The sequence below is a fragment of the Chrysemys picta genome, chromosome 2 (assembly GCF_011386835.1).
Source record: "Chrysemys picta bellii isolate R12L10 chromosome 2, ASM1138683v2, whole genome shotgun sequence".
NCBI lineage: Eukaryota > Metazoa > Chordata > Testudines > Emydidae > Chrysemys > Chrysemys picta.
Window position 1 is genome coordinate 77,693,854 of NC_088792.1, and position 23,834 is coordinate 77,717,687.

General features: G+C 39.9%; 1 protein-coding gene across 2 annotated transcripts in view; it reads left to right on the top strand.

Annotated features, from left to right (window-relative positions):
- STT3B (STT3 oligosaccharyltransferase complex catalytic subunit B) overlaps positions 1 to 23,834 on the top strand; it is a 93,903-nt gene that overhangs the window by 56,245 nt on the left and 13,824 nt on the right. For both annotated transcript variants that reach the window (XM_005299274.4, XM_065583542.1), the window contains exons 6-10: positions 14,944 to 15,042; positions 16,592 to 16,738; positions 19,942 to 19,990; positions 20,747 to 20,901; positions 22,163 to 22,374. In XM_005299274.4, the coding sequence (XP_005299331.2) occupies positions 14,944 to 15,042; positions 16,592 to 16,738; positions 19,942 to 19,990; positions 20,747 to 20,901; positions 22,163 to 22,374 (662 nt within the window). The remainder of the gene's footprint in view (positions 1 to 14,943; positions 15,043 to 16,591; positions 16,739 to 19,941; positions 19,991 to 20,746; positions 20,902 to 22,162; positions 22,375 to 23,834) is intronic.

A 23,834-nucleotide genomic window follows, 5' to 3' on the forward strand; every position in this document is an offset into this window, starting at 1 on the left:
ATGTTGTTTTTCCACAATTTCTGCCTGTGCACGTCGGCGGAAGCATTCTATGTATAGGTCCAGACTGTCATTTCGACCCTCAGGAGGAGTCCATGTGGAGTTCTTCTTCCTGTGTTGTTGGTGGGAGGGTATCTGTGTATCAGTGCACTGTTCAGTGTTATCCTGAAAGTATTCTTTCTCATTATATGCCAGCAATGTCCCTCTGCTATGTACATTGGCCAAACTGGACAGTCACTACGCAAGAGGATAAATGGACACAAGTCAGATATCAGGAATGGCAATATACAAAAACCTGTAGGAGAACACTTCAACCTCCCTGGCCACACAATAGCAGATGTAAAGGTAGCCATCTTACAGCAAAAAAACTTCAGGACCAGACTCCAAAGAGAGACTGCTGAGCTCCAGTTCATTTGCAAATTTGACACCATTAGATCAGGATTAAACAAAGACTGTGAATGGCTATCCAACTACAGAAGCAGTTTCTCCTCCCTTGGTGTTCACACCTCAACTGCTAGCAGAGCACCTCAACCTCCCTGATTGAACTAACCTTGTTATCTCCAAACTGATTTATACCTGCCTCTGGAGATTTCCATTACTTGCATCTGAAGAAGTGAGGTTCTTACCCACGAAAGCTTATGCTTCCAATACTTCTGTTAGTCTTAAAGGTGCCACAGGACCCTCTGTTGCTTTTTATTTTTTTCTATAATTCTTCTTTTCCCTCTCTTTTGTAAAGGAAATTGTATGAAAAAAATTACAAATATAAATGTTTTAAAAGGAGTTTGACATGCTCTATGCAGTGAGAGGTCACTAAAGATACTGAGGCAGGAGGATGGAAAAAGACCCAGTTGGGTAGTGCCTGTATTTGCATTAACCAGACTTCACTGAGTGAAACACAGGTCTGGTCTACGCTTAATGCTTGGGTTGACATAGCTATGGCGCTCAGGGGCCGGCTGTAGTTATGCCAGTCTAAACTCCCTGTATAGATGTGGCTAGGTCAGCAGAAGAACACCTGCATTGACCTAGCTGCTGTGGCTTGGGACGGTGGAAGTTACTACAGCGACAGGAAAACGCCTTGCATTGAGCATCTGTGGTAAAGTTCTGCATCAGCATAGCTATGGCACCATAATGTAGATATGTCCAAAGTTAAGAATCTAACTACTAATTTCAGTTCATTGCAGTTTATTCCAAAGGCCTACCCAAAAAAGTACCTTACTTTCCCTGTTGTTGATACATGTATTTCTTAATTTAGACGCTTTGAGGTCTTCCCAAAGACATCATGAAAGCCTCAAACTCCTGTTCTGAAAGAAGGCATTTGAAAAAGGATAGAGGTTCTACATAATTACAGTATTTTAAAACCGTGATAGAGATTCATTTAAGTGCTAAAACCATAGTTACCAACAATAATCAATATTACAGTTCCTTGTGTACTTAGTCCTTGTGTACTTACCTTTATCCAGTCTTTAAGAATCCTTTTTATAAGAAGATAAGAGTAATGTAATTGCCACATCACTTGATAAAAAAACAATAGAATTCTCCCTCCTCCTTCCACTTTTTGGCCATATATAAAAGGAAAATCTATACTTAGCATGAGTTACATGTCACTTCCTCTACCTGTCATCGTGTTTACCCTTGAGTATTCTAGAGAAAAAGATCACGTGGAAGAGAAGTCAAACTCAAATAATTGCAGTATTTAAAACTAATTGTTTTTAAACAGTTGAAAATGCTGATGCAATACCTGAGCTGTGACTGAGAAATATTAATCTACCTTTATACCTTTCTGATACTGAGGGGTGTCTGCACCAGGTTGCTTACTGATGCAAATTAAACCAAACTGAGGGCTATTGGTTGATAGGTGCAACAATGGCACATCCTTTGCCATCCAAGGGTGTCCATTGGCTATGGGGGAGGGGAAAGGAGAGAACCTCTGAAAGTCTGGTCTGCTGACCTTTAAAACTGCTTTATTTGCCTAGAGACACAAAGTAACCGTAATGTACAGAAAGATCAGGAGGTATAGAGTTTATATATATATTTGGGGTATAAACATGATGGAAAGTTGACTATATTCTTGCACTTTTAATGTACAAATTATATCTTGAAGATACCAGTGTGTTAAAGGCTTCATACAGACAGATGATTCATGTGTATCTGATATCAAATCATGACTTCAGTATATGGGAGGGTTTGGTATAGTTAATAGCACATTTTTAACAATATCAAAAATATTCAGGCATATCTGTGAAGGTTGCTGGAAAGGGAAGTGGATTTTTCTGACATGCCATTATAGATAAAAGAACCAGTTTTCTAAAGCCCATACAAATTTGGGAGAATAAAGAATGGTCTTAGATTGCAAATGAGACGGTGTCTGTAATGCCTAATAATTCATTGGAATGCAAAAGTCACTTTTTAACTCTCACAACATTATCATGGTGCATGTAAAATTCATTTAATAGGTTGAGACAGATAGCAATGGCTGAAGCAATATCTGCAACTTTGTGGCGTTGCAGTGGTAGTTTAAAAAAAACGACGCAAAAGACCTATAGAATAAAACAATCTGAATGACTATATTTTAAATCCTGGATTTGTAATTAAATGACCATGCCAACCAGTAAAGTCTTCCTTAGGAGACATGGGGTTCAGGTCTACCCTTACCTCGACAGATCAGAGTTCGATCCAAGGCCCAGGTGGAGGCAAACGTGGAGTTAATACAGTCAACTTTCCAGGATCTGGGGCTGTTCATAAACATGCAGAAATCTACCCTTTTCCCAGTTCAAAGGATAGAATTCCTTGGGGCAGTCCTCAGCTTGACCCAGGCCAGAGCCTTTCTGCTAGAAAACTGGTTCAGAGCTGTAGGGGTGCTCATAGAGAACCCCAGGAATCACCCCATCACAACAGCAAGAAACTGCCTAAAGCTCCTAGGGCATATGGCATCATGCCACCTATGTGGCACAACATGCGAGACTATGGCTCAGATCTCTCCAGTCTTGGCTGGTGTTGGTATATGCACCAGGCTGATACCATCTGGACTGGGTGGTCTCGCTTCCCCCGTCGGTGATTGCCACTGTCTTTGATGGCTGTACCCATGGACAGTATGCATAAGAGTCCCATTCTCAAGGCCCCAACCGTCAGTGTCTCTAGTTACAGATGCATCGGCAAAGGGATGGGGGCTTACTTTGGGCCTCTCAGGACTCAGGGCCTCTGGTCCCTGGAGGAGCTCTTGTTTCACATCAGTGTGAGGGAACTGAGGGCAGTGCGCCAAGCCTGCCAGGCATTCCCACCCCACTTGGAGGGCCAACTGCATGTCGGTCCTTACAGACAACATGACAGCAATGTTCTACATAAACAGGCAGGGTAGAGCATGCTGCTCTCCCCTATGCCAGAAAGCTCCTCTCCTGTAGGAATTCTGCATAACCCACTCGATCCATTTCAAAGACTTCTCCCTTCTGGGGTCACAGAATGAGTTAGTGGATCATTTCAGCATATCCTTTCCCAACCATTGCTAGTGGTCTCTTCGCCCAGACATTCTCACCACTGTTTTCCAGAGGTGGGGAACTCCCAAGGTAGACCTGTTCATGACAAAGCACAACAGGAAGTGTCTTCACTTTTGCTCCTTAGGCCACAGCCCGGACTCACTTGCAGAAGCCTTTCTCTTCCCTTGGACAGACCAGCTCTTCTACACGTTCGTTCCCATCCGTCTCATACACAGGGTCCTGCTGAAGGTCATAAGGGACAGGATGCATCTTATCCTGATGGCTCTGGCCTGGTGCATCAGCACTGGTTCATCATCCTCCTAGATCTCTCGGTGAACACATCCTGCCTCTGTTTCTGGACCTGATCTCTCAGGACCATGGTTGTCTACTTCATCTGAATGTCGAGTCTCTTCATCTCACAGTGTGGAAACTCCATGGCTGAACCCTGCAGAACTGGCATGCTCTGGACCTGTTCCCAAAGTGCTTTTAGGGAGTAGGAAACCATCCACTAAAGCCACTTACGCGGCAAAGTGGAAGAGATTCTTGATCTGGTCAGTGCAAAAGCGGGTTTCACCTATTCAGTCAGCATTCACTGCCTTTCATTCTAGATTACCTACTCCTCTTTAAACAGCAAGGCCTAACAATATCATCTATTTAGGTTTCATCTAGCTGCAATCTTGGCCTTTCACCCATAGGTGAATGGCTGGTCGGTCTTCTCAAACTAAGTCTGTCATTTTCTTAAGGGGTTGGAGCGGTTATACCCATGTTGGCAAGGCTAACAGGACCCCCATTTGAACTGCTGGCAATGTGTTCTCTACCTGTCCTGGAAGGTGGCCTTCCTGTCACAATTACTTATGCCAGAAGGGTCTCAGAGAGCTGAGCTCTTTCTTCAGAACCACTGTTACAAGATCTTCTTCGAGGACAAGGTTCAGTTGCGGCCACACACAGGCTTCCTGCCAAAGGTGGTCTAACAATTCCATAGTAACTAGGATATCTTCCTACCAGTCTTCTCTTCCAAAGCCACATGCTAACAGGGAAGAACAGAGACTCCACTCACTGAATGCACTAGCTTTTTACATCAAATAAGACTATATCCTTTTGGAAATCCACTCAGCTTTTTGTAGCCATTGCAGACAGACTGAAAGGCTGTCCAGTCTCAGCCCAGAGAATTTCATTGTGGATCACTGCCTGCATCCGCACATGCTATGACCTAGCGAAGGTCCCGGCTCCTCCACTGACAGCTCACTCTACAAGAGCTCAAGCATTGGTGGCGGCGTTCATGGCACAAGTTCCAATTCAGGACATCTGTAGAGCAGCAACATGGTTTTGAGTCCACATTTTCACATCCCACTGTACCATCACCCAGCAAGCTAGACACTATGTGGGTTTTGGCTGAGTGGCGTTACAGTCAGCGTGCCAATGAACTTTGAACCCTTCACTTGCGCAACTGCTTGGGAGTCACCTACATTGGAATGGACATAGGCAAGCACTCGAAGAAAAAACGGTTACTAATCTTCCGTAACTGTTATTCTTTGAGATGTGTTGCTCATATCGATTCCAACCTTCCCCCCACCTGCCCCTCTGTCAGAGTTAGCAGGCAAGAAGGAACTGAGGGGGCGGCAGGGCCCTATATACCAGCGTTATGAGGGCATGGCTCCAGGGAGCACCAACGCCGACCCGACAGATACCGCTGAGGGAAAAACTTTCCAGTGGTGTTGCTCTGAGCCAAGCACACACCTACATTGAAATGGACATGAGCAACATATCTGGAAGAACAAAAGAGTTACAGAAGGTTAGTAACCATTTTTTAATGAGGCATAATCTAATTTGCCTTGCAGTATAATTCAAAATAATTTACCAGGCAATTTCCCCCCCCCAGAACATGAACTCTTTGCCAGGATTGGGGATGTTTTATGATTTGTAGGCAAATGTATCAGTGATTCATAAACTTTAGACTCATAAACTTTAAGGCCAGAAGGGATCATTGTGATCATCTAGTCTGATCGCTTGCGCATTGCAGGCCACAGAACCTCACCCACCCCTCCTGTAATGAGACTCTCAACCTCTGGCTCAAATCATGGTTTAAAGACTTCAGTGGTGTCAACTGTGTATCTACTGATCCACTTTGAATCTGGGTGCTAAACTCATGCTGACTGCTCCTGAACACACGAGGTCAAGCTACTGATACCTTTTTAATCTTGATATAAGGGTCAGTGACTTCTATTTGAATCTGAATGATATATTGCTTATAATGGCAATGCAGTACCAATATCTGAATAAGAAAGCAACCTTTTCAGACCAGAAGCAGAAATTCTTGATTATGCAACAATTTATCAAAATAATTGAGATCACAAAAGATTCCAATTTACTACACTTTTTTAATAGTTTGTGTTATGTTTATATGTTTGCAAGGGAAGACATTTACAGATGCAGACATAGTACATGTTCATGCAACTTTGAGGGTCTATGATTTGCGGCCTCCATTATTAACTTGTGATTGTCACTCTGCAATTCTACGTTTTCAAGTTCTGAACACTTCCCTCCCCCCCCCCCCCCAATTTTATTTAGTAAACCAGCACACTTATTCAAGGCTTAAATCCAGGGGAGATTGATTGACTTAAAATTACCTATTTCTTGTCCTCTAGACTAGCGTTTTATAATTTGAAGAGCAGCATATTTTAAAAAACAAACCTGGGATTATTAAACATATCAGTGTTTGACTTCAGCCTATCGGTTTTAATTTTTTTGCCCTAGGATTGAGTTGTTAATATTTGTGAGCCTAGAATACTCTTTCATCAAAGTGAATAATTATAATGTAAAATTGCATAAATTTGGTTGCAGAAATCAGCATTGGTTTAGTTACCAACATACTTTCAGGAGATTATTCTCTCATGATTTAGTGCAGTGCGCAGCAACTAAAATTGTACCAAAGCTTGGTTTGTGAAAGTTCCTTACTCTCCGTAGAATAGATCTTTTTTTTTTTTTGGTGTGGTGACCTAATTAGTTTTTAAAATCATTAGACTAGAGTACATGATTCCTTGTTCTCGCAAAGAATATACAAACCCAGTAGGGCTAATTATGGAGTTACTGGGTGAATTCAGTGAGCTCTGTTATGCAGCATGTTAGACTAGATGATCAAAAGATGGTCCCTTTTGGCCTTAAAATCTATGCACTTCGGAGCTTTGACAATTTTTTCTTGTATACAAACTTTGGTATAGATTTCTAATCAAGTAACATCATTGAATTAGAAGCCTAGCTGTTTTTTTTTCTCTCCCAGGCAAAAGGAAACTGGTAGCCATATGGAAAACCCTGTATTTAATTCAGAGAGGGGAGAGTTTCATGCAAGTAACTGTCACTTCTGGATTAAACAGGAATATGTGTTGCCTTCAGTGTGGCACCTCAAAAATGGAATACGGTTGGGATTAAAAATTGAGTATGAGATCCTTGGAGCATGAAGGGATTTGGAGGAATTTTAATAATAGTGTGAATTGAAGTATGAAAATAGAGCATACACAGTGCACCAGCTTTTCTTTTTCTGTTTCAAGAATTCTTAGGCACTGCTGGGAAAGAGAGAATCTGTCTGTGATGGTCACTCTTTCTGCCTTTCCCAAACTTTCTGGAGGGAGGTGAATAAAGTAGGGGAAGAATAAATTATTATGTAGAAAACAACAATAATATAGGAGGCTTAAAAGTGATGCTTTATTTTAAGATAGTTTAATAGACAAATATGACATGCACTGATGAATGTCAGTTACTTTTATTCCACAGGATGGCAGTGTTGCAACATTTTCATGCTGTTATGAATGATTTATAACAACAGTTCCTTGAAAATTGAGTATTATATAGCAAAAATATATTCACTTGACATAGCAGATGATAAAATAGTAGCCAGACCAAGGGCTCAAAAAGAAATGCTGAAAGGAAGCCTCTAAAAACAAAAAGATGGCAAGTCATCTTGATTGTTGCGTCTGGTTATTTTAGCTACTTTTCTATCCAGTGCATTGTACAAGAGGGGCCTAATTCTTTATCAGAGCTCCTAGGAGCTACAGAAATACCAGTAATAAATATAGGACCTGATCCTACTATGAGCTTTGTATGGATGGAACCTCATTTAACTCAGTGGAACTTTGTGTGGGTTTATGGATCCGTCCTTGGGGAGCTCATTGCGGGATTGGGACTGTAGCAAGAATGTGGCCCAGAGTATTTGTAAAAGTGATAGCCAGTGTGCTGCCTCCCAGTTGCCAGGAGAAGAAATGACAAGAAGGCTAAAGTCTATCCTGAAAGTTGCGTGAAAGCTTCAGCTTACTGTAAGCGACCTTGGAACAGATAGTGTTTGTAATCAAGAATTGCTTTAGGAATGTCTAGAAAATTGAAGCCTGGGTTGAAGCAGATGACTGTTTTGGAGAATCCTTTGATGCCAAGTAAAGTTAGAGTGACCAATAGTGGAGAGCAATGATTATGGAATGTTCTGTGATGAACAGCTAGGTGGCTAGTTTACCATTTTTCCCTTAAGGTGACAACTTCCAGGATTCAGAACTGGGAGAGCTAGTTAGTCAGCTTTCAACTAGGAAATAAGAGATGGGGCTGAGCTTTCACTGACAAGTGTCATGTACTTCCAAGTTGAATGATAAAGGGTAGAGATATTCTAAAAAGATATACAATAATATATTTAAAGTAGGGCGCCAAGCAATTAAAAAAATTAATTGCGTGATTTAAAAAATTAATCTTGCAACTAAACAATAATAGAATAGCATTTCTTTAAATATTTTTGGATGTTTTCTACATTTTAAAATATATTGGTTTAAATTACAACACAGAATACAAAGTGTACAGTGTTCACTTTATATTTATTTTTTATTACAAATATTTGCACTGTGAAAATCAAAAGAAATAGTATTTTTCAATTCAGCCTCATAAAGTACTGTAGTGCAGTCTCTTTATCATGAAAGTTGATCTTACAAATGTAGAATTATGTACAAAAAAAACCCTGCATTCAAAAATAACACAACGTACAGTAAAAGCTGTGTTATCTGACACTTTATCAACCAGAAAGCTCTATTAACCGGCATTTCTGATATCTCCCAATACAAATCTTCAGTCTAGTAACCAGGACTAATATACTACCCACTAGGTTATGCAATTGCTCATTCTGCATTCTACTTTCATGCAAAAGAGGCAGAAGACATATAGGCAAGCTGATACCAGGAATTTATTCAAAAAAGCAGCTTCCAGGGTTTGTCATAGGGCAGGAGTGGGCAAACTATAGCCTGTAGGCCGGATTAGTCCGGCCCTTGAGCTCCTGCTGAGGAGTGGGGTCTAGGGCTTGCCCGCTTCGGTGCTCCAGCCCAGGGAAACAGTAGCATGCCCCCCTCTCCGGCTCCTATGTGTAGGGGCAGCCCAGGGTCTCCTCTCTGCCCCCGTCCCAAGAGCAGCCCCTGCAGCTCCCATTGGCCGAGCTGCTTGCGGTAAGTGCCGCCGGGAGCCTGCACCCCTGAGCCTCTCCCCACTCCCCTGCCCTGATCCCCCTCCTGCCCTCCAAACTCCTCGGTCCCAGCCCAGAGCACGTTCCTACACCTCAAACTCCTCATCCCCAGCCCCACCCCAGAGCCCGGACCCCAATCCGGAGCCCGCACCCCATTCCCCAGTCCAGAACCCCCTTCCGCACCCTGAACTCCTCATTTCTGGCCCCACCCCGGAGCCCACACCCCCAACCAGAACCCTCCCTCCCACACTCCAACCCCAATTTTGTGAGCATTCATGGCTTGCCATACAATTTCTATTCCCAAATGTGGCCCTCGGGCCAAAAATTTTGCCCACCCCGGTCATAGGGTCATTAGAGTCAACCCAATCTCCTACACCTTCTACATCTACAATGATAATTGATGTTGATAATGATGCCCCATAGGCACTGCAAGATCCTGAAGTGCTTTCTAAATCACCAAAGATTAAATTATGTTCAGTATAGTTTTAGTGTTAAGCGTATTTTTAGTGATCTGGGTGTATGTCATGCGCTGCCCATAGTGATATGTAGTGTCATCCTACTGTATAGAAAACTTTACCTGTATAACCCTAAGGCCTGGTCTACACTGAGGGGGGATCAATCTAAGTTACGCAACTTCAGCTACGTACTTAGATCGACTTACCGTGGTGTCTTCACCACGCTCCCCCGTCGACTCTGCCTGCACCTCGTGCGGTGGTGGAATACAGGAGTCAAAAGTAGAGCGCTCGGGGATCAATTTATTGTGTCTAGACTAGAAGCAATAAATTGATCCCTGCTGGATTGATCGCTGCCCGCTGATCTGGCAGGTAGTGTAGACATACCCTAAGTGCTTCAAGAAACCACTCTGCAGCACAGTACTACTACTGGACTGGTGAATACCTGTGTACTGTACTACTGTATTTTATACTTTATTCACTTGTATTTTAATTCTTTGAAAATTGGTATTCCATTGATAAACCTCAGTTAACCAGAATATTTGATAAACCGACACACCCCATTCCCCCAACATGCCGGATAACAAAGCTTTTACTGTAAAACTTCAGAGCCTACAAGTCCACTGAGTCCTATTTCTTGTTCAGCCAATCGCTCAGACAAAAAAGTTTTTGTTTGCAGGAGACAATGCTGCCCACTTCTTGTTTACAATGTCACCTGAAAGTGAGAACCTGTATTTGCATGGCACTGTTGTAACCAGCGTCGTAAGATATTTACAAGCTTGATGCATTCAAGATTCATATGTCTCTTCATGCTTCAACTACTATTCCAGAGGACATGCGTCCATGCTGATGACTGGTTCTACTCGATAACAATCCAAAACAGTGTGGATCGACGCATGTTCATTTTCATCATCTGAGTCCAATACCACCAGCAGAAGGTGGATTTTTCTTTTTTGGCGGTTCAGGTTCTGAAGTTTTCGCATTGGAGTGTTGCTCTTTTAAGACTTCTGAAAGCATGCTCCACGCCTCGTCCCTCCCAGATTTTGGAAGTCACTTCAGATTCTTAAACCTTGGGTCGAGTGCTGTAGTTATCTTTAGAAATCTCACATTGGTACCTTCTTTGCATTTTGTCAAATCTGCAGTGAAAGTGTTTTTAAAACGAACAATGTGCTGAGTCATCATCCGAGACTACTATAATATGAAACATATGGCAAAATGTGGGTAAAACAGCCGGAGACATACAGTTCTCCCCCAAGGAGTTCAGTCACAAATTTAATTAACACATTTTTTTAACGAGCGTTATCAGCATGGAAGTATGTCCTCTAGAATGGTGGCCGAAGCATGAAGGGACATATGAATGTTTAGCATATCTGGCACGTAAATACCTTGTAAGCCAGCTACAAAAGTCTCATGCAAACGCCTGTTCTCACTTTATGGTGACATTGTAAATAAGAAGTGGACTTGTAGGTTCTAAAGTTTTACAATGTTTTGTTTTGAGTGCAGTTATGTAACCAAAAAAATCTACATTTGTAAGTTGCACTTTCAGGATAAAGAGATTGCACTACAGTACTTGTATGAGGTGAATTGAAAAATACTATTTCTTTTGTTTATCATTTTTACAGTGCAAATATTTGTAATAAAAATAATATAAAGTGAGTAGTGTACGCTTTGTATTCTGTGTTGTAATTGAAATCAATATATTTGAAAATGTAGAAAAACATCTAAAAGTATTTAATACATTTCAACTGGCATTCTATTGTTTAACAGTGCAATTAAAACTTCAATTAATTTTTTGAGTTAATTGCGTGAGTTAACTGCGATTAATCAACAGCCCGAATTTAAAAGTCTGTACGCTTGAGGATGGGGGAAGCAAGGTGAGCTAAAAGTAATATTGATGACAAGATTTTCTTAATGAGTATTTGTTGATGTGAAGTCTCAAAATAGAATGTTGATGCTATGGGTGCAGTCTTAGGTGAGATATAAAAGGAAGAAGATAGAGCCATGGCATATCTCAAGGATTTACCAAGCCAGTGAGGTACAAGCTTATAATGAAGACGATAGTGACAGAGTACTGCAGGTAAGGATATAAGAGGAAAAATAAACAAATCTACAGTAATTCTGATCTGCTGCAGAAAAATTCCTGGACACATTATTGTGAAATTGGAGATTACTGAAGATATATAATGTGGGGCCTTTAGCTGCTCTGGTGTAAATATTAAGGAACACAATGATACATGAGTCATAAGTTACAGTATTATGCTTCAAAAAGGGAATCTATCCATGAGCCTCTCTTATCAAAAAAGAGCTAGATAAGTTCATGGGGGATAGGTCCATCAATGGCTATTAGCCAGGATGGACAGGAATGGTATCCCTACCCTCTGTTTGCCAGAAGCTGGGAATGAGCACCGGGGGATGATCACTTGGTGATTATCTGTTCTGTTCATTCCTTCTGGGGCATCTGGCATTGGCCACTGTCGGAAGACATGATACTGGGCTAGATGGACCTTTGGTCTGACCCAGTATGGCTGCTGTTATGTTCTTATCAGGTGCAGCATAAGAAAATAGATTAGATAATTAAACTCCACAAATGACAATTTTTGAGAAGTCTTGGAGAATGTAACAGGTAGCAGGGACCTGGAAAAAGTTAATTTAGTAAATATCTTTTTGAAAGAAAAGGCAATTAACCTGTTAAGTCTGACTTCCATTAATTAAGTAATTGGCCAATTGAGAGAAGAAATCAGAATATGTAATTGAGGTATTGCATATACTATAAAAGACAGAAATACTACAATTGTGCCTAGAGAACTAGAAATAGTGACACAAACAAGTGCATAACAAATTGGCTGTGAGCTTCTAATCTCTGCAATTTTTGTGCTGCGTATCCAGAGGCATCACTACCAGAGGCCAAGGAAATGAACCCAATGGTCCATTTTCATATGACTCTGATGAGACTGTACTTAGAGTGCTGCGTTTAGTTGTGGACACCTTAATACTGAAATATGTTTTCAAATGGGGGGGGAGTAAATTTAAGGGGAAGAGTGATTCGTAGGCAGTTTGTACTTACCTATCTACAGAGCTACACATAGAATTAGAGAAGTTTAGGACTGCAAGGGACCATGAGAGGTCATCTAGTCTAGTCTCCTGCACTCAAGGCAGGACTGTGTAATCACTAAGCCATTCCTGAGAGGTTTTTGTTTAACCTGTTCTTAAAAACCTTTAATGACGGAGATTCCACAACCTTCCAACGCAGTTTGTTCGAGTGCTTAAATACCTGACAGTTGGGAAGTAATGTCCAACCTAAACCACCCTTGATGCAATTTAAGCCCATTGTTTCTTGTCCTATCTTCAGAGGTTAACAAGAACAATTTTTCGCCCTCCTCCTTATAACCTCTTACGTACTTGAAAACTGTTATCATGTCCCCTCTAAGTCTTCACTTCTCCAAACTAAACAAACCCAGGTTTTTTTCCAGTCTTTCTTCATAGGTCATGTTTTCTTCACCTTTAATCATTTTTGTTGCTCTCTTCTGGACTTTCTCCAATTTGGCCACATCTTTTCTGAAATGTGGCACCCAGAATTGGACACAATACTCCAGTTGAGGCCTTATCAACACAGAGTAGCTTGAAAGAATTACTTCTCATGTCTTGTTGACAACACTCTTTCTAATCCATCCCAGTATGTTTGGGTGGTGTTGTGTTGGTTTTTTTGCTTTTGTTTTGTGTTTTTTTGCAACAGTGTTAAATATGAGTCAATAGTGTATCTTTGTAATCTATTATAATCCCCATATCCCTTTCCGCAGTACTCCTTCCTAGGCAGTCATTTCCCATTTTGTAAAGTAGGATTTCAGTGTTAGGAACACCAGAGTTACAAACTGACCAGTCAACCACACACCTCATATGCAACTGGAAGTACGCAATCAGTCAGCAGCAGAGACACACACACCCCCACCCTCCCAAAAAAGCAAATATAGTACAGTACTGTCTTAAACATGAGCTACTAAAATAAACCAAAGGGAAAGTTTAAAAAAATTAATAAGGTAAAGCAACTTAATATGCTTAGATTTCTGTTTAAATTTAATCTTCACTTTGAGTATTTTGTGTTTATAATACTTGTTTGTGGGGGATAATAAAATGTACCTCTAGTGTATTTTATCCTAAATTACAGATGTGTATTTTCAATCTTACCTGTCTCTTAATATAGTTTTTGTCTTGTAATTAAACATAAATGTTTTCAGGTAAACATTAATTTGCTACACTGTAGTCTAGTTGGCCAAGAGACACATTTTGGTAGCCCACTTCTAAACTTTATTATCCACATCTGTTTAAAAGCTGAGATACTCGGGTTGTGTTTGTGGGGGTCAGGTGGAGGAATGGGGTTTTAACCACCACTGTTTATTCTCACTGCGACTTTTGATCTGTTTAATCTCTGATGCCAATGGTATTTATTTGTATTAATGGAGCGCCTAGAGGTCCCAACTAAGATTGAGGCCCTGTTGTGCTAATTATTCTACAGCTGCATAGTAGCTATATATAGTTATTTTTTCTGTAAAGTTCAGGCTGCCGTAAACAAACTAAAAGTAGTACCATGATCTTGCTTTTTAATATTGCAGTAGATTCGTGGCAACTACACTGAATGACATTTACTAGGATCATGAAATCCATAATCCTTTCAGACTCCAGTAGGCTCTTAAAAGCAGGAGTATAATACTAGTCCTGCTTAGAAATTGCCAGACCACATCTGACCAGTAATCCAGCTAGTTCAATGTTTTGTCTGATATTGGCCAGTACCAGATGCTACAGGGAAATGTGTAAGAAGCCTTGTAGTGGACAGTGATGGAATAACCTGCTCATAATGGAAAGTTTCTCCCAAATCTCTTCAGGTAGTGGATGGTTTATGTCCTGAAGCATGATGGCATGAAGTCCCTTCAAAATAAAATGCTCCTAATTTTTTCTAATATTTTACTCTGGATGTTGTTATTGTCCATGTAAATTCTAATCTTTTTTCCCCCCTCCCAATCCTGCTGAATTCTTAGCTTTCAATCCTTTGTGGTTTAATGAGTTTCAAAGTTTAAAAATATATGTGGTGCACCGTGGGGGGGGGGTTAAGGCACTTTTATTTATTTTTTTGGTTGCTTTTCAAGTTAGACCTCTACCTCGATATAACGCTGTCCTCAGGAGCCAAAAAATCTTACCGCGTTATAGGTGAAACCGCGTTATATTGAACTTGCTTTGATCCACTGGAGTGTGCAGTTTACTCTAACTTTCATGCTTTGCAAGAACATATTAGTGCAATTAGTAACAGTGGTCTCCTTGCTTCCTCCAGAGCCATTGTTAATGAGAGTGTTCCTGTTGTGAAATTTGCTAAGATCTTTTCAGGGTAAATCTGAATAAAAATAGAGTGTAATATAAATCAATACTACAAATACCTGAATGATGTAGTTCTGCTATATTATGTGTCATTACAGATGGGGATAAAAGGAAAATTGAAATTGTTTTTTGAAGTATTATGTAGTAATTCATACTCTTCCCCTTTTCTCTTCTATAGCATATAGCACTTTCTACATTGTGGGCTTAATATTATCCATGCAGATACCTTTTGTGGGCTTTCAGCCAATTAGAACAAGTGAGCACATGGCTGCTGCAGGTAGGAAAACTAAAATTCCTTTAGTATTTCCAAAAATGTTAATGCATCAAAGTATCCCACGAATTTTTGGTAGAAAAGTTGCTGTTCACCTCCTTTGTATTATGCAAGTTGTGAAAGAGAAACATGCTAGCTAATTAAATTGGTACAAATAGAAAATGTTACAATTTAGTAAATAGCAGGGGAGATGCCTTTTTAATTGTTAAATTATCATTTTTTTGTGTGTGTAAGTTAATGGAGGTAGTAAATATTTTACCAGTATTAAACTAGATCATTTCTCAATATGAAGTCATGTATTGATGACTAGATCAACTGTAATTTTGGAATATAATGTGACTTTTAAGTGTCAAAAACAGTTGTGTATTTGGAATGTTTGGTAGGTGGAATATAACTTCTACTGAACAACTGAATTTATAAATAATTTAAAATCTTTGATTTTTTTTTTTCTGAAATAGTTTAGTGTGAAACATTCTAGGTGAGGGATTTTTACATTTTAGTATTCATAGTTTAAATTTTTCAGTCTGCTTCTCTTGTATGAAAATTTACTTTCATTTGTGCCAAGATATAGACCATCTAGTGCAGGGTTGGCAACGTTTGGCACGCGGCTCGCCAGGTAAGCATCCTGGCGGGCCGGGCCAGTTTATTTACCTGCTGACGTGGCAGGTTCGGCCGATCGCGGCCCCCACTCGCCGTGGTTCGCGTCCCGGGCCAATGGGGGCGTCGAGAAGCGGCACAGGCGAGGGATGTGCTGGCTGCGGCTTCCCACCGCCCCCATTGGCCCGGGACGGCGAACTGCGGTGAGCGGGGGCCGCGATCGGCCGAACCTGCCGCGTGAGCAGATAAATAAACTGGCCCAGCCTGCCAGGGTGCTTACCCTGGCAAGCCGCGTACCAAACGTTGCCGATCCCTGATCTACTGTTTTGATTTCAGGAGACCTGTGTTAGATTTTTGCAGAGTGGGTCATTGGAGCAAGTGCCAATGACAACAAACTGGGAATCTTATGGGAAGTAGTGTCCCCTGACTCCTCAATAGAGGAGTGCCTTCCCTTTATCAAGAGCAACATTTTTAACTCTTTAAAGATACACGAGTGATCTAACTTGCAAATTAGTCTTGTGGATCACGTATCAAATGAGCATAGGTGTTAATGGGTTCTTGGCCAGAAGGGTAAGCATTGCAGTAGTCTTCTTAAAAGGTCATACAATGTTTCCCAGAATTCCAGTATAGGCTGTTTCTACACTACAGACCTTACAGCAGCACAGCTGTACCACTGCAGCTGCGCCACTGTAAGGTCTCCCGTATAGCCCCTGTATGCCGACAGGAGAGTGTCTCCCGCTGATATAGCGCTGTCCACACCAGCACTTTTGTCAGTGAAACTTATGTCGGTCGGAGGTGTGTGGTGGGTTTTTTTGTTTTGTTTGTTTGTTTTTCATACCCCTGATGGACAAAAGTGCTAGTGTAGACATAGCCTTGGTCAAAGGATTCCACAGGTATACCAGCTATTACTTGTTCTATTGGAGAATTTAAACAAGAATTTTCCTCTTTCTTTAACCAGGTGTGTTTGCACTGCTGCAAGCCTATGCCTTTTTGCAGTATTTGAGAGACAGACTAACAAAGCAAGAATTCCAGACCTTGTTCTTCTTGGGTGTGTCACTAGCTGCTGGTGTTGTATTCCTGAGTGTCATCTATTTGACATATACAGGTAAGAGACCTCAAATGAGAACTGTGTGTGTACTTCAAAGTGAAGATAAAAGATGATAAATGCTCATAAATTAGCAAGGGTAGGAATAATTCTTGTCTGACTAAAACTAAGCAGTATGTGAACAGATTCTAGGTAGTTCGTTCTTACTACTCTTTAGGCCTGTCCTGTAAAACACTGTTGTTCCAACTCTCTGGGCCTCCAGGACAGGATTTTTTGTGATGTTACCAAATGTCTGATGTAGGCTAGGATGAGATCACCAAATTCACTTGTGACCTCAGCCAGATTTGAACCTAAAATAGATAACTCAGACCTAAAGAGGTTATCAGTATAATGCAATTCCAGTTGGTCAGTAGCAATCTGTTAAGCATATAGTGGGTTGTTAGACATGTTTTCTGGCTTTTAAAAGAAAAAGTATCTAACTCATTGATTCTGTTACATGCCTGGAAGATGTTTAAATGAGGCAAGCAAGTGCCTGTGTTATTTGAAGCCTATGTGTTTTCTTCTTCACAGTGCACTGAAGATAGAAGTTCAAATTTATATAAGAAAAAAGTCAAAATCTAGGAAACGTGTAGTTTACAAAGACAAGGGACAATTTACAGTAGAAAACTATTGTAAATCATTATTTTCTCAAATACTGAAAATGAACAGATAAAATAGGTTTTGGGGGGAAATGTGGAAAAGAGATAATGTACTATGAAGTTCAAAATTGTGAAAACTGGTGATACACTTGATAATGTCCAGAAGTCAGAACAGAAAGGTAATGGTTCTCTTCCAAGCTCTGCCCACAAAATAAGATCCACCCACAAGTGATGCTGCTCACAGTTTATTGTGCAGAGCTTCAAAATATGGTCAAGCAGACTTTCAGGGCTCTTTGGGTTCGGCTCCCTCTCTTTGGGGTCCATATGTACTCCTGGACTCTGCTAGGTACTTTGGATTTGACTTCCACTAGGTAAGGCTTATGTGTCCCACTAGGCTTGTTGAGTTGGTTCCCCTTTAAGGGTGCCTGAGATGCTCAGCTATGCTCTTTTAGGCTCCTTGGGCATATCTTCTTGATAGGGAGAGGGAGGTAGACAACGTCTCCCAAGCCTGGTCACTTATGCCAAAATATCATTGAATATCTGAGTTAGCACTCAGTGATATTGTTGCCGGCCCAGATGGGCCCGAGGAGGCAAACAGTGGGGTTCGTTGCCCGGTGTGCGCCGCACTAATAGACACACCAGGTGTGGAGAAGCAAAACCAACTTTATTCAAGAGCTCTGAATAGGCACTAGGAGACCAACACATCTCAAATCAAGCGCAGCACATATCAGCACATGTTCCATTTTATATTCCAAGCAGTTTCTGTGTAAGCCTTTGTCTGTTACTCCCTCTTACCCTTCCCACCCCTCCCTCCTCTAGCAGTTACAGCAGACACACATTGTGGCTTATTAGAACAGTTCCCATTCGTATGCTTATCTATGGCCTTGTAGATTCATGTGCATGCAGTCTTACGCAGTCTTTCCCTCCCCCTTTTCCCCCGCATTATCACTACAAGTTTTGTTAGTGTGAACAAAACTACAGCTGTCTGCTAGAAAAGCTGACCCTTACATTTCTGCTTCAGCATGTAAGCAGTTAGCACAGAAGTAGGTGAAAGTTCTTAAGATGGAGTCACTGTGGCTCACTTAGACCCAGAGCAAAGGAGTTTCATCGGCTCTTCTGGCCTTCCACTCCCCTGAGTTACCTGGTAGCTATGCCTAGTGACACCAACAATATGAATGTACAGTTGGCACCTCTGGAGCTATTTCAGCTTCTACAAATGCAGGCATAGCCTCAAAAACACGAGTGGAGTGTAAAAGATGCTATCTCAACAACCTTAACTGCTAGAGTTACTTTAAAAAAAAAATTAAATAAAAGTTAAAATTCTAGAAACTATGGCAGCAAGAAAGAGATGTGCCAGTACACCATACTGATTGAATCTGAACCCTGATGTCCTCAAATCAGGAATTCACACATTACTAATTGCTTTACAAATTGAAGTATGAATGTATAACATAGTTGTTCAAAAAAAATGCTGCTGACTTTAGTGGTCAGGGTTGTAACAGCAATCTTTGTTTTGCTGTTGAGCTGAAAAGTTACAAAAAGAACAAATATAGATGTTACCAGATGTTTCCACAACTTGCTGGATTGTGATCTGCCTTCAGATACATGTGAGCAGTTCTGTAGGAACCTACAATATATTTCAATTTAGTAGTAGTAAAACTAGATCACCTCTACATCCATTTATAGAGGGTAAAACAAATACATATATTTACCCTCTGTTTTTCAATATTATCTGTATAATTAAGCAGAAGGTGTGGCTTGGGGGAAATAAACTCATGTACACAAATTTGCCCTCACCACCTCCTGTTATAGAATAAGAGATTAAAACTTTGAATCAGTTATGTTCAGCTGACATGCAGACTTGAGAGAACTTTTTCCTACTCCATGCATAAAGCCATATGGATTAAAAGATGAAATTTTATTTTTCATGCTTCAGTTTAATACTTTTCTGTGTCGTTTTCATTAAATGACAAATTGAAATGTGACAGGGGAAGGAAAAATAAAAGTTCTTTCAGCTTGGAGATATACAGTATCATTGCTTTCTTTTTGTGTTAGAGCCATGTTCAAAAAGCCTGACACTTTTACATAAGGTTTATCAGGGTGTCCGAATATGCATTCACTGTTGCATGTAGATACTGCAGTGATGGCATTATAGCAATCAAATGTTAGATGAAATGTTGATGACTTAGGAACAGTACTTTGCAAGGAAAGTATTTAGGTAGTCTGCTCTGTTTTATTTTGATTGAATGACTCCCTTCTCCAAACGCTATAGACTCTCTTTGATTTTTGGAACATGTGTCTTAACTACTACTCTACCTTTTGATGATTTGTTGAGCTGTGTGAGTGATGATGACATTGAACCTGTACAGTATAGTGTAAGTCCTGTAAGGCTGAGAATTCTTAGTTCCTTAAGAGGAGAATCATTGTTAGTTTTACTATGATACACAGTTTACATGCATGTCTATTTGACAGAAATAATTCTATAAATTATATGGGTTTTCATGACATTTTTTTAACTGTTTTAAACTTTCATTGTAATATATGCTTATGCAGACATCTGAAGAAATAGCTAAATCATTATAATTAAATATCTAAGCAGATTAGTTTTTTCCTTGACTTTTTCAGGTTACATTGCTCCATGGAGTGGCAGGTTTTATTCACTGTGGGACACCGGGTAAGTAGGGATAGAGGACTTGTGCATTATTTGTCCTGTTGAAATATAAAACACACACTTTCCATCCCACCTTCCCATCGATAAAAGCTCATATATAAATTTTCCACAAACTGTTTGGAGAGAGCATTTACATAACCTGTCTTGAAACTGTGACCAATATAGTTCCAAACATTGACATTTTACTAAGTTTTTCCCTTGTTGACAATTGAGAGGGTTTTCCTCAAAATGTTGCCTCTTTTAGATGTTTGTAGATAGGTAGGTGGCAACTATTTTAAAACTATCAAGATTCTAACTTCTGTGGAAGTCTTTCTTTGAACCAAAAAAATATTCCCCAACTGAGATTTGAGACACTTGTGTCTATAACATATGGTATCATTAAAAATGTTCCATTAACATTTGGGGACAGATTTTTTTTTTTTAAATAGGACACCTTTAAGTTATACCTATGCAATATGTACAGACTTAGCACAAAATGTACATGAATCTTTGACAGTTATCTCACACACAGGTTTTTAGCACTCTTGCATATGCGTGCTAAATGTATATGTCCAGCCTGTGTGAATAATTCTATTTTGAATATCATAAGATATAGGACCATATTATGTATTGAAAAGGTACCTCAAATTTCTGCTGAATAAAGTCTTAACATTTTAAATTAAAATGTTTACTTTTAAATTTGCTTTTGAATTCTGATTTATATAATTTTGGCAACTTCATCATTTCAAAATAATTTGAACTGAATTTTTTTTAAACAAGGTATGCGAAAATTCACATCCCGATCATTGCCTCTGTGTCTGAGCATCAGCCTACAACATGGGTTTCCTTCTTTTTTGATCTGCATATTCTCGTGTGTACTTTCCCAGCAGGGCTGTGGTTCTGTATCAAAAATATCAATGATGAAAGAGTCTTTGGTAAGAAGATATTCAAAAATTATTTTCTAGAATCTTGTCTTCATCAAAGTTCTGCTTTGTTTGGTGTGCTTTGCATCCCATAATAAAGTTGATATGCATTTTGTATTAGAAGAAGGCTTCAACAACTGTGTTGTTGGATAAAGACACTTTTGTAAAGTTTGCTGTCGCCACATAGCGTTGAACGCAATTTATAGCAATTTGATTTACTGGAGATGATAAAATATTTTCCAAGAGATAGGACTGAAAATATTAAATTTCTTAATATGGTTCAACGTACCAGCCAAAACCAGGGCTTTCAAGGTCCCTTAATTCTGCTCCAGCCCCTTTGATCCAGCATGAAAGAGGCCAGAATGTGGGGGGGGAGGGGACCTCATTTTTTAGTTAATACTTAAGTCATATAATCCCTTAGTGAATTTCAAAATTAAACTAGTGAAGGTCTGGAACAATTTCCATTGCAGATCTCCTTTTCTATAAACAATAAATTATTAACATTTATGACACATCCACATGGTTGAAACTGTCCTAGCAACAATGTCTAAATAATAGTTGCTATAACAATTTCCCTTCCCTGCGTTTTTTCTTGTGAAAAGCACTCTTACTATTATAAAAGTATTCTAGAATGATAACATTGTTCTACTGGGGGATTGTGAGGGGGTTACCTTACAACATTGCTAGCAAAAACATGTTTAAGTGGTTGGAGGTATGTGCTTGGAATTGAAATGTTGACAACCCCCTGTAGATTTGCAAAATCTCATGGAGTGATTATATATGTCATGACTTACATTCACATCAGTTTTTATGTAATTCCTTACAAATTGTAACCTGATTTTTCTGTTTCAGTAAAATATCCAGTCTAAAGCCATTCTGCTGTATTTTTATCAAATGAAATTACACAATTTTCTTCCTTTTACCAGTTCATGTAGAGCGCATTTTTGGTGAAATACCACAAGCTGTTAATGAATATCAAAACTCGGCTCTAATTCTCACTAAAAGCTGCAAAGTTAGATTTTTAAGAAGCCTTTTGGGGATAAAAGGGATGTATGTAGATGTAACACAGTCTTTGTAAACTATTCAATAAGAGCTTTTTACAATATTTAACAAGATGTGTGCTATAAATGTGCATTATATACCAAGATGCTGTCAACCCCATTTAGGAGATTATATCTTTATTTCGGAGGCTAATTTAATGACATAGTAATTTCTTCTGAGAATAGCTGAATGTTATTTTCTAAATGTCATTAATGGACTTCTGTCTCTGCAGTCGCTCTGTATGCAATCAGTGCTGTTTACTTTGCTGGTGTGATGGTTCGTCTGATGTTGACTTTGACTCCAGTGGTCTGTATGCTGTCAGCAATTGCTTTCTCCAATGTGTTTGAGCACTATTTGGGTGATGATATGAAGAGGGAAAATCCACCAATAGAAGACAGCAGTGATGAGGATGACAAAAGAAACCCAGGCAACCTGTATGACAAGGTGAGCAAAAGAGATTCCGAGGCATTGCTGATATATCCTTATGCACTTTTATACTAAGCATTACAGATTTTTCATTGGCCTTCATAACAAGGAGCAATATAGTCTGAGGTTCAAAGCTTCAGTGTCAGAGCTTTGACAGGCTGAATTTCTTCCTCTTAAAGCAAGGATTGCTGCAGTCTGATAAGGCATTATTATAAAATGGATATAGGACCTCGTGGAATTGTCACTTCTTGGATGAGAAGTCGTGTACATGTGTGAAGCATTATTATTATTATTATTTTAAACCAGATGCCCTACACACTTTTACTTAAACACACTGACTTCATTCTTAACAGTTTGATAAAACTATCAACCTTGTCTTGAGAGGCACAACAGTGGAAAAAGCAGAAGGCTGATGGTCAGGATAGAGGTGCAGAGGAGCTTGTATCTCCCTGAACTGTGTGTCTTAACTCAGTGTGCAGATGCTGACCTTGAATTCCAAATACACAAATACAGTAAAATTGCATTGCAGGCTTTTTTCCTACTCTAGCTATTTCTGGGAAACTCCCTGGAGGTCAGAACATAGCCTATTTTTTGCCCAGTATATTTTACAGCTGTCTATAAACTACTGTTGTAGGTGGGGATCGCTGGCATCAAGAAATTCAATATTAACGCTTAGAACAGACACCCACCAATAAGACACCGCAGTCACCCAAGTGTAACCATTTGGGAATCCATGTATTTGGTCCTTCTTCCCAGAAAGGTAGGATTGGAAGTTCATTTTCCTAAAGGATTAGCTGTACAGATTCTATCTTGTCACCCATTTCAGTGTGTATATGAGGACACTAAAGGACCTTTATGCTTTCAAAGCATACTATCGGTACGCTGGTAAGTCTGAATTAAGGGCCGGATTGAAAGCCTATTGAAGTCAATGGAAGGACTCCAATTGACTTCAGTTGGTTTTGGATCAGGGATTGAATCTCCTTTACAGCAAAACTAAATTCTGCAGTCTCACTACTCTTCCCCCTGCCTGCTCGAGAAACTAATTGAAAACTGGCTGCAGCTCAAACCTTACAAGACTACAAACCTGCTTGTTGGTAGAGAAAAACATTTAGAGGAATTAGGTGGGTTGGTGGTACAAGTGTACCATTTATTGATGGCATATGCCTACCTAATACAAGGATAATTTGTAAACTGGGAGTCCTATCAGATCCATCTTGGCTCCGATGGAGCAGTGGTAGCCCATAATGCTTGTCCTATCTGCGTCTAGCTAGTAGCTGTAATTGTTGCTGTCGTTTATATGGACTTAGTTATGCTCAGACCTGCCTTTGTTATCTCTGGGTAATGTGCCCTAATTAGGGCTACGATTTGAAGCTTCAGCTATGAAGAATGTACGTCTGTTTCCTTGCCAGCACAAATTTGACATAAATTTGCCAAATAGTTTCAGCCAAAAAAAATGTTAGGACTTAGATGCCATTCAC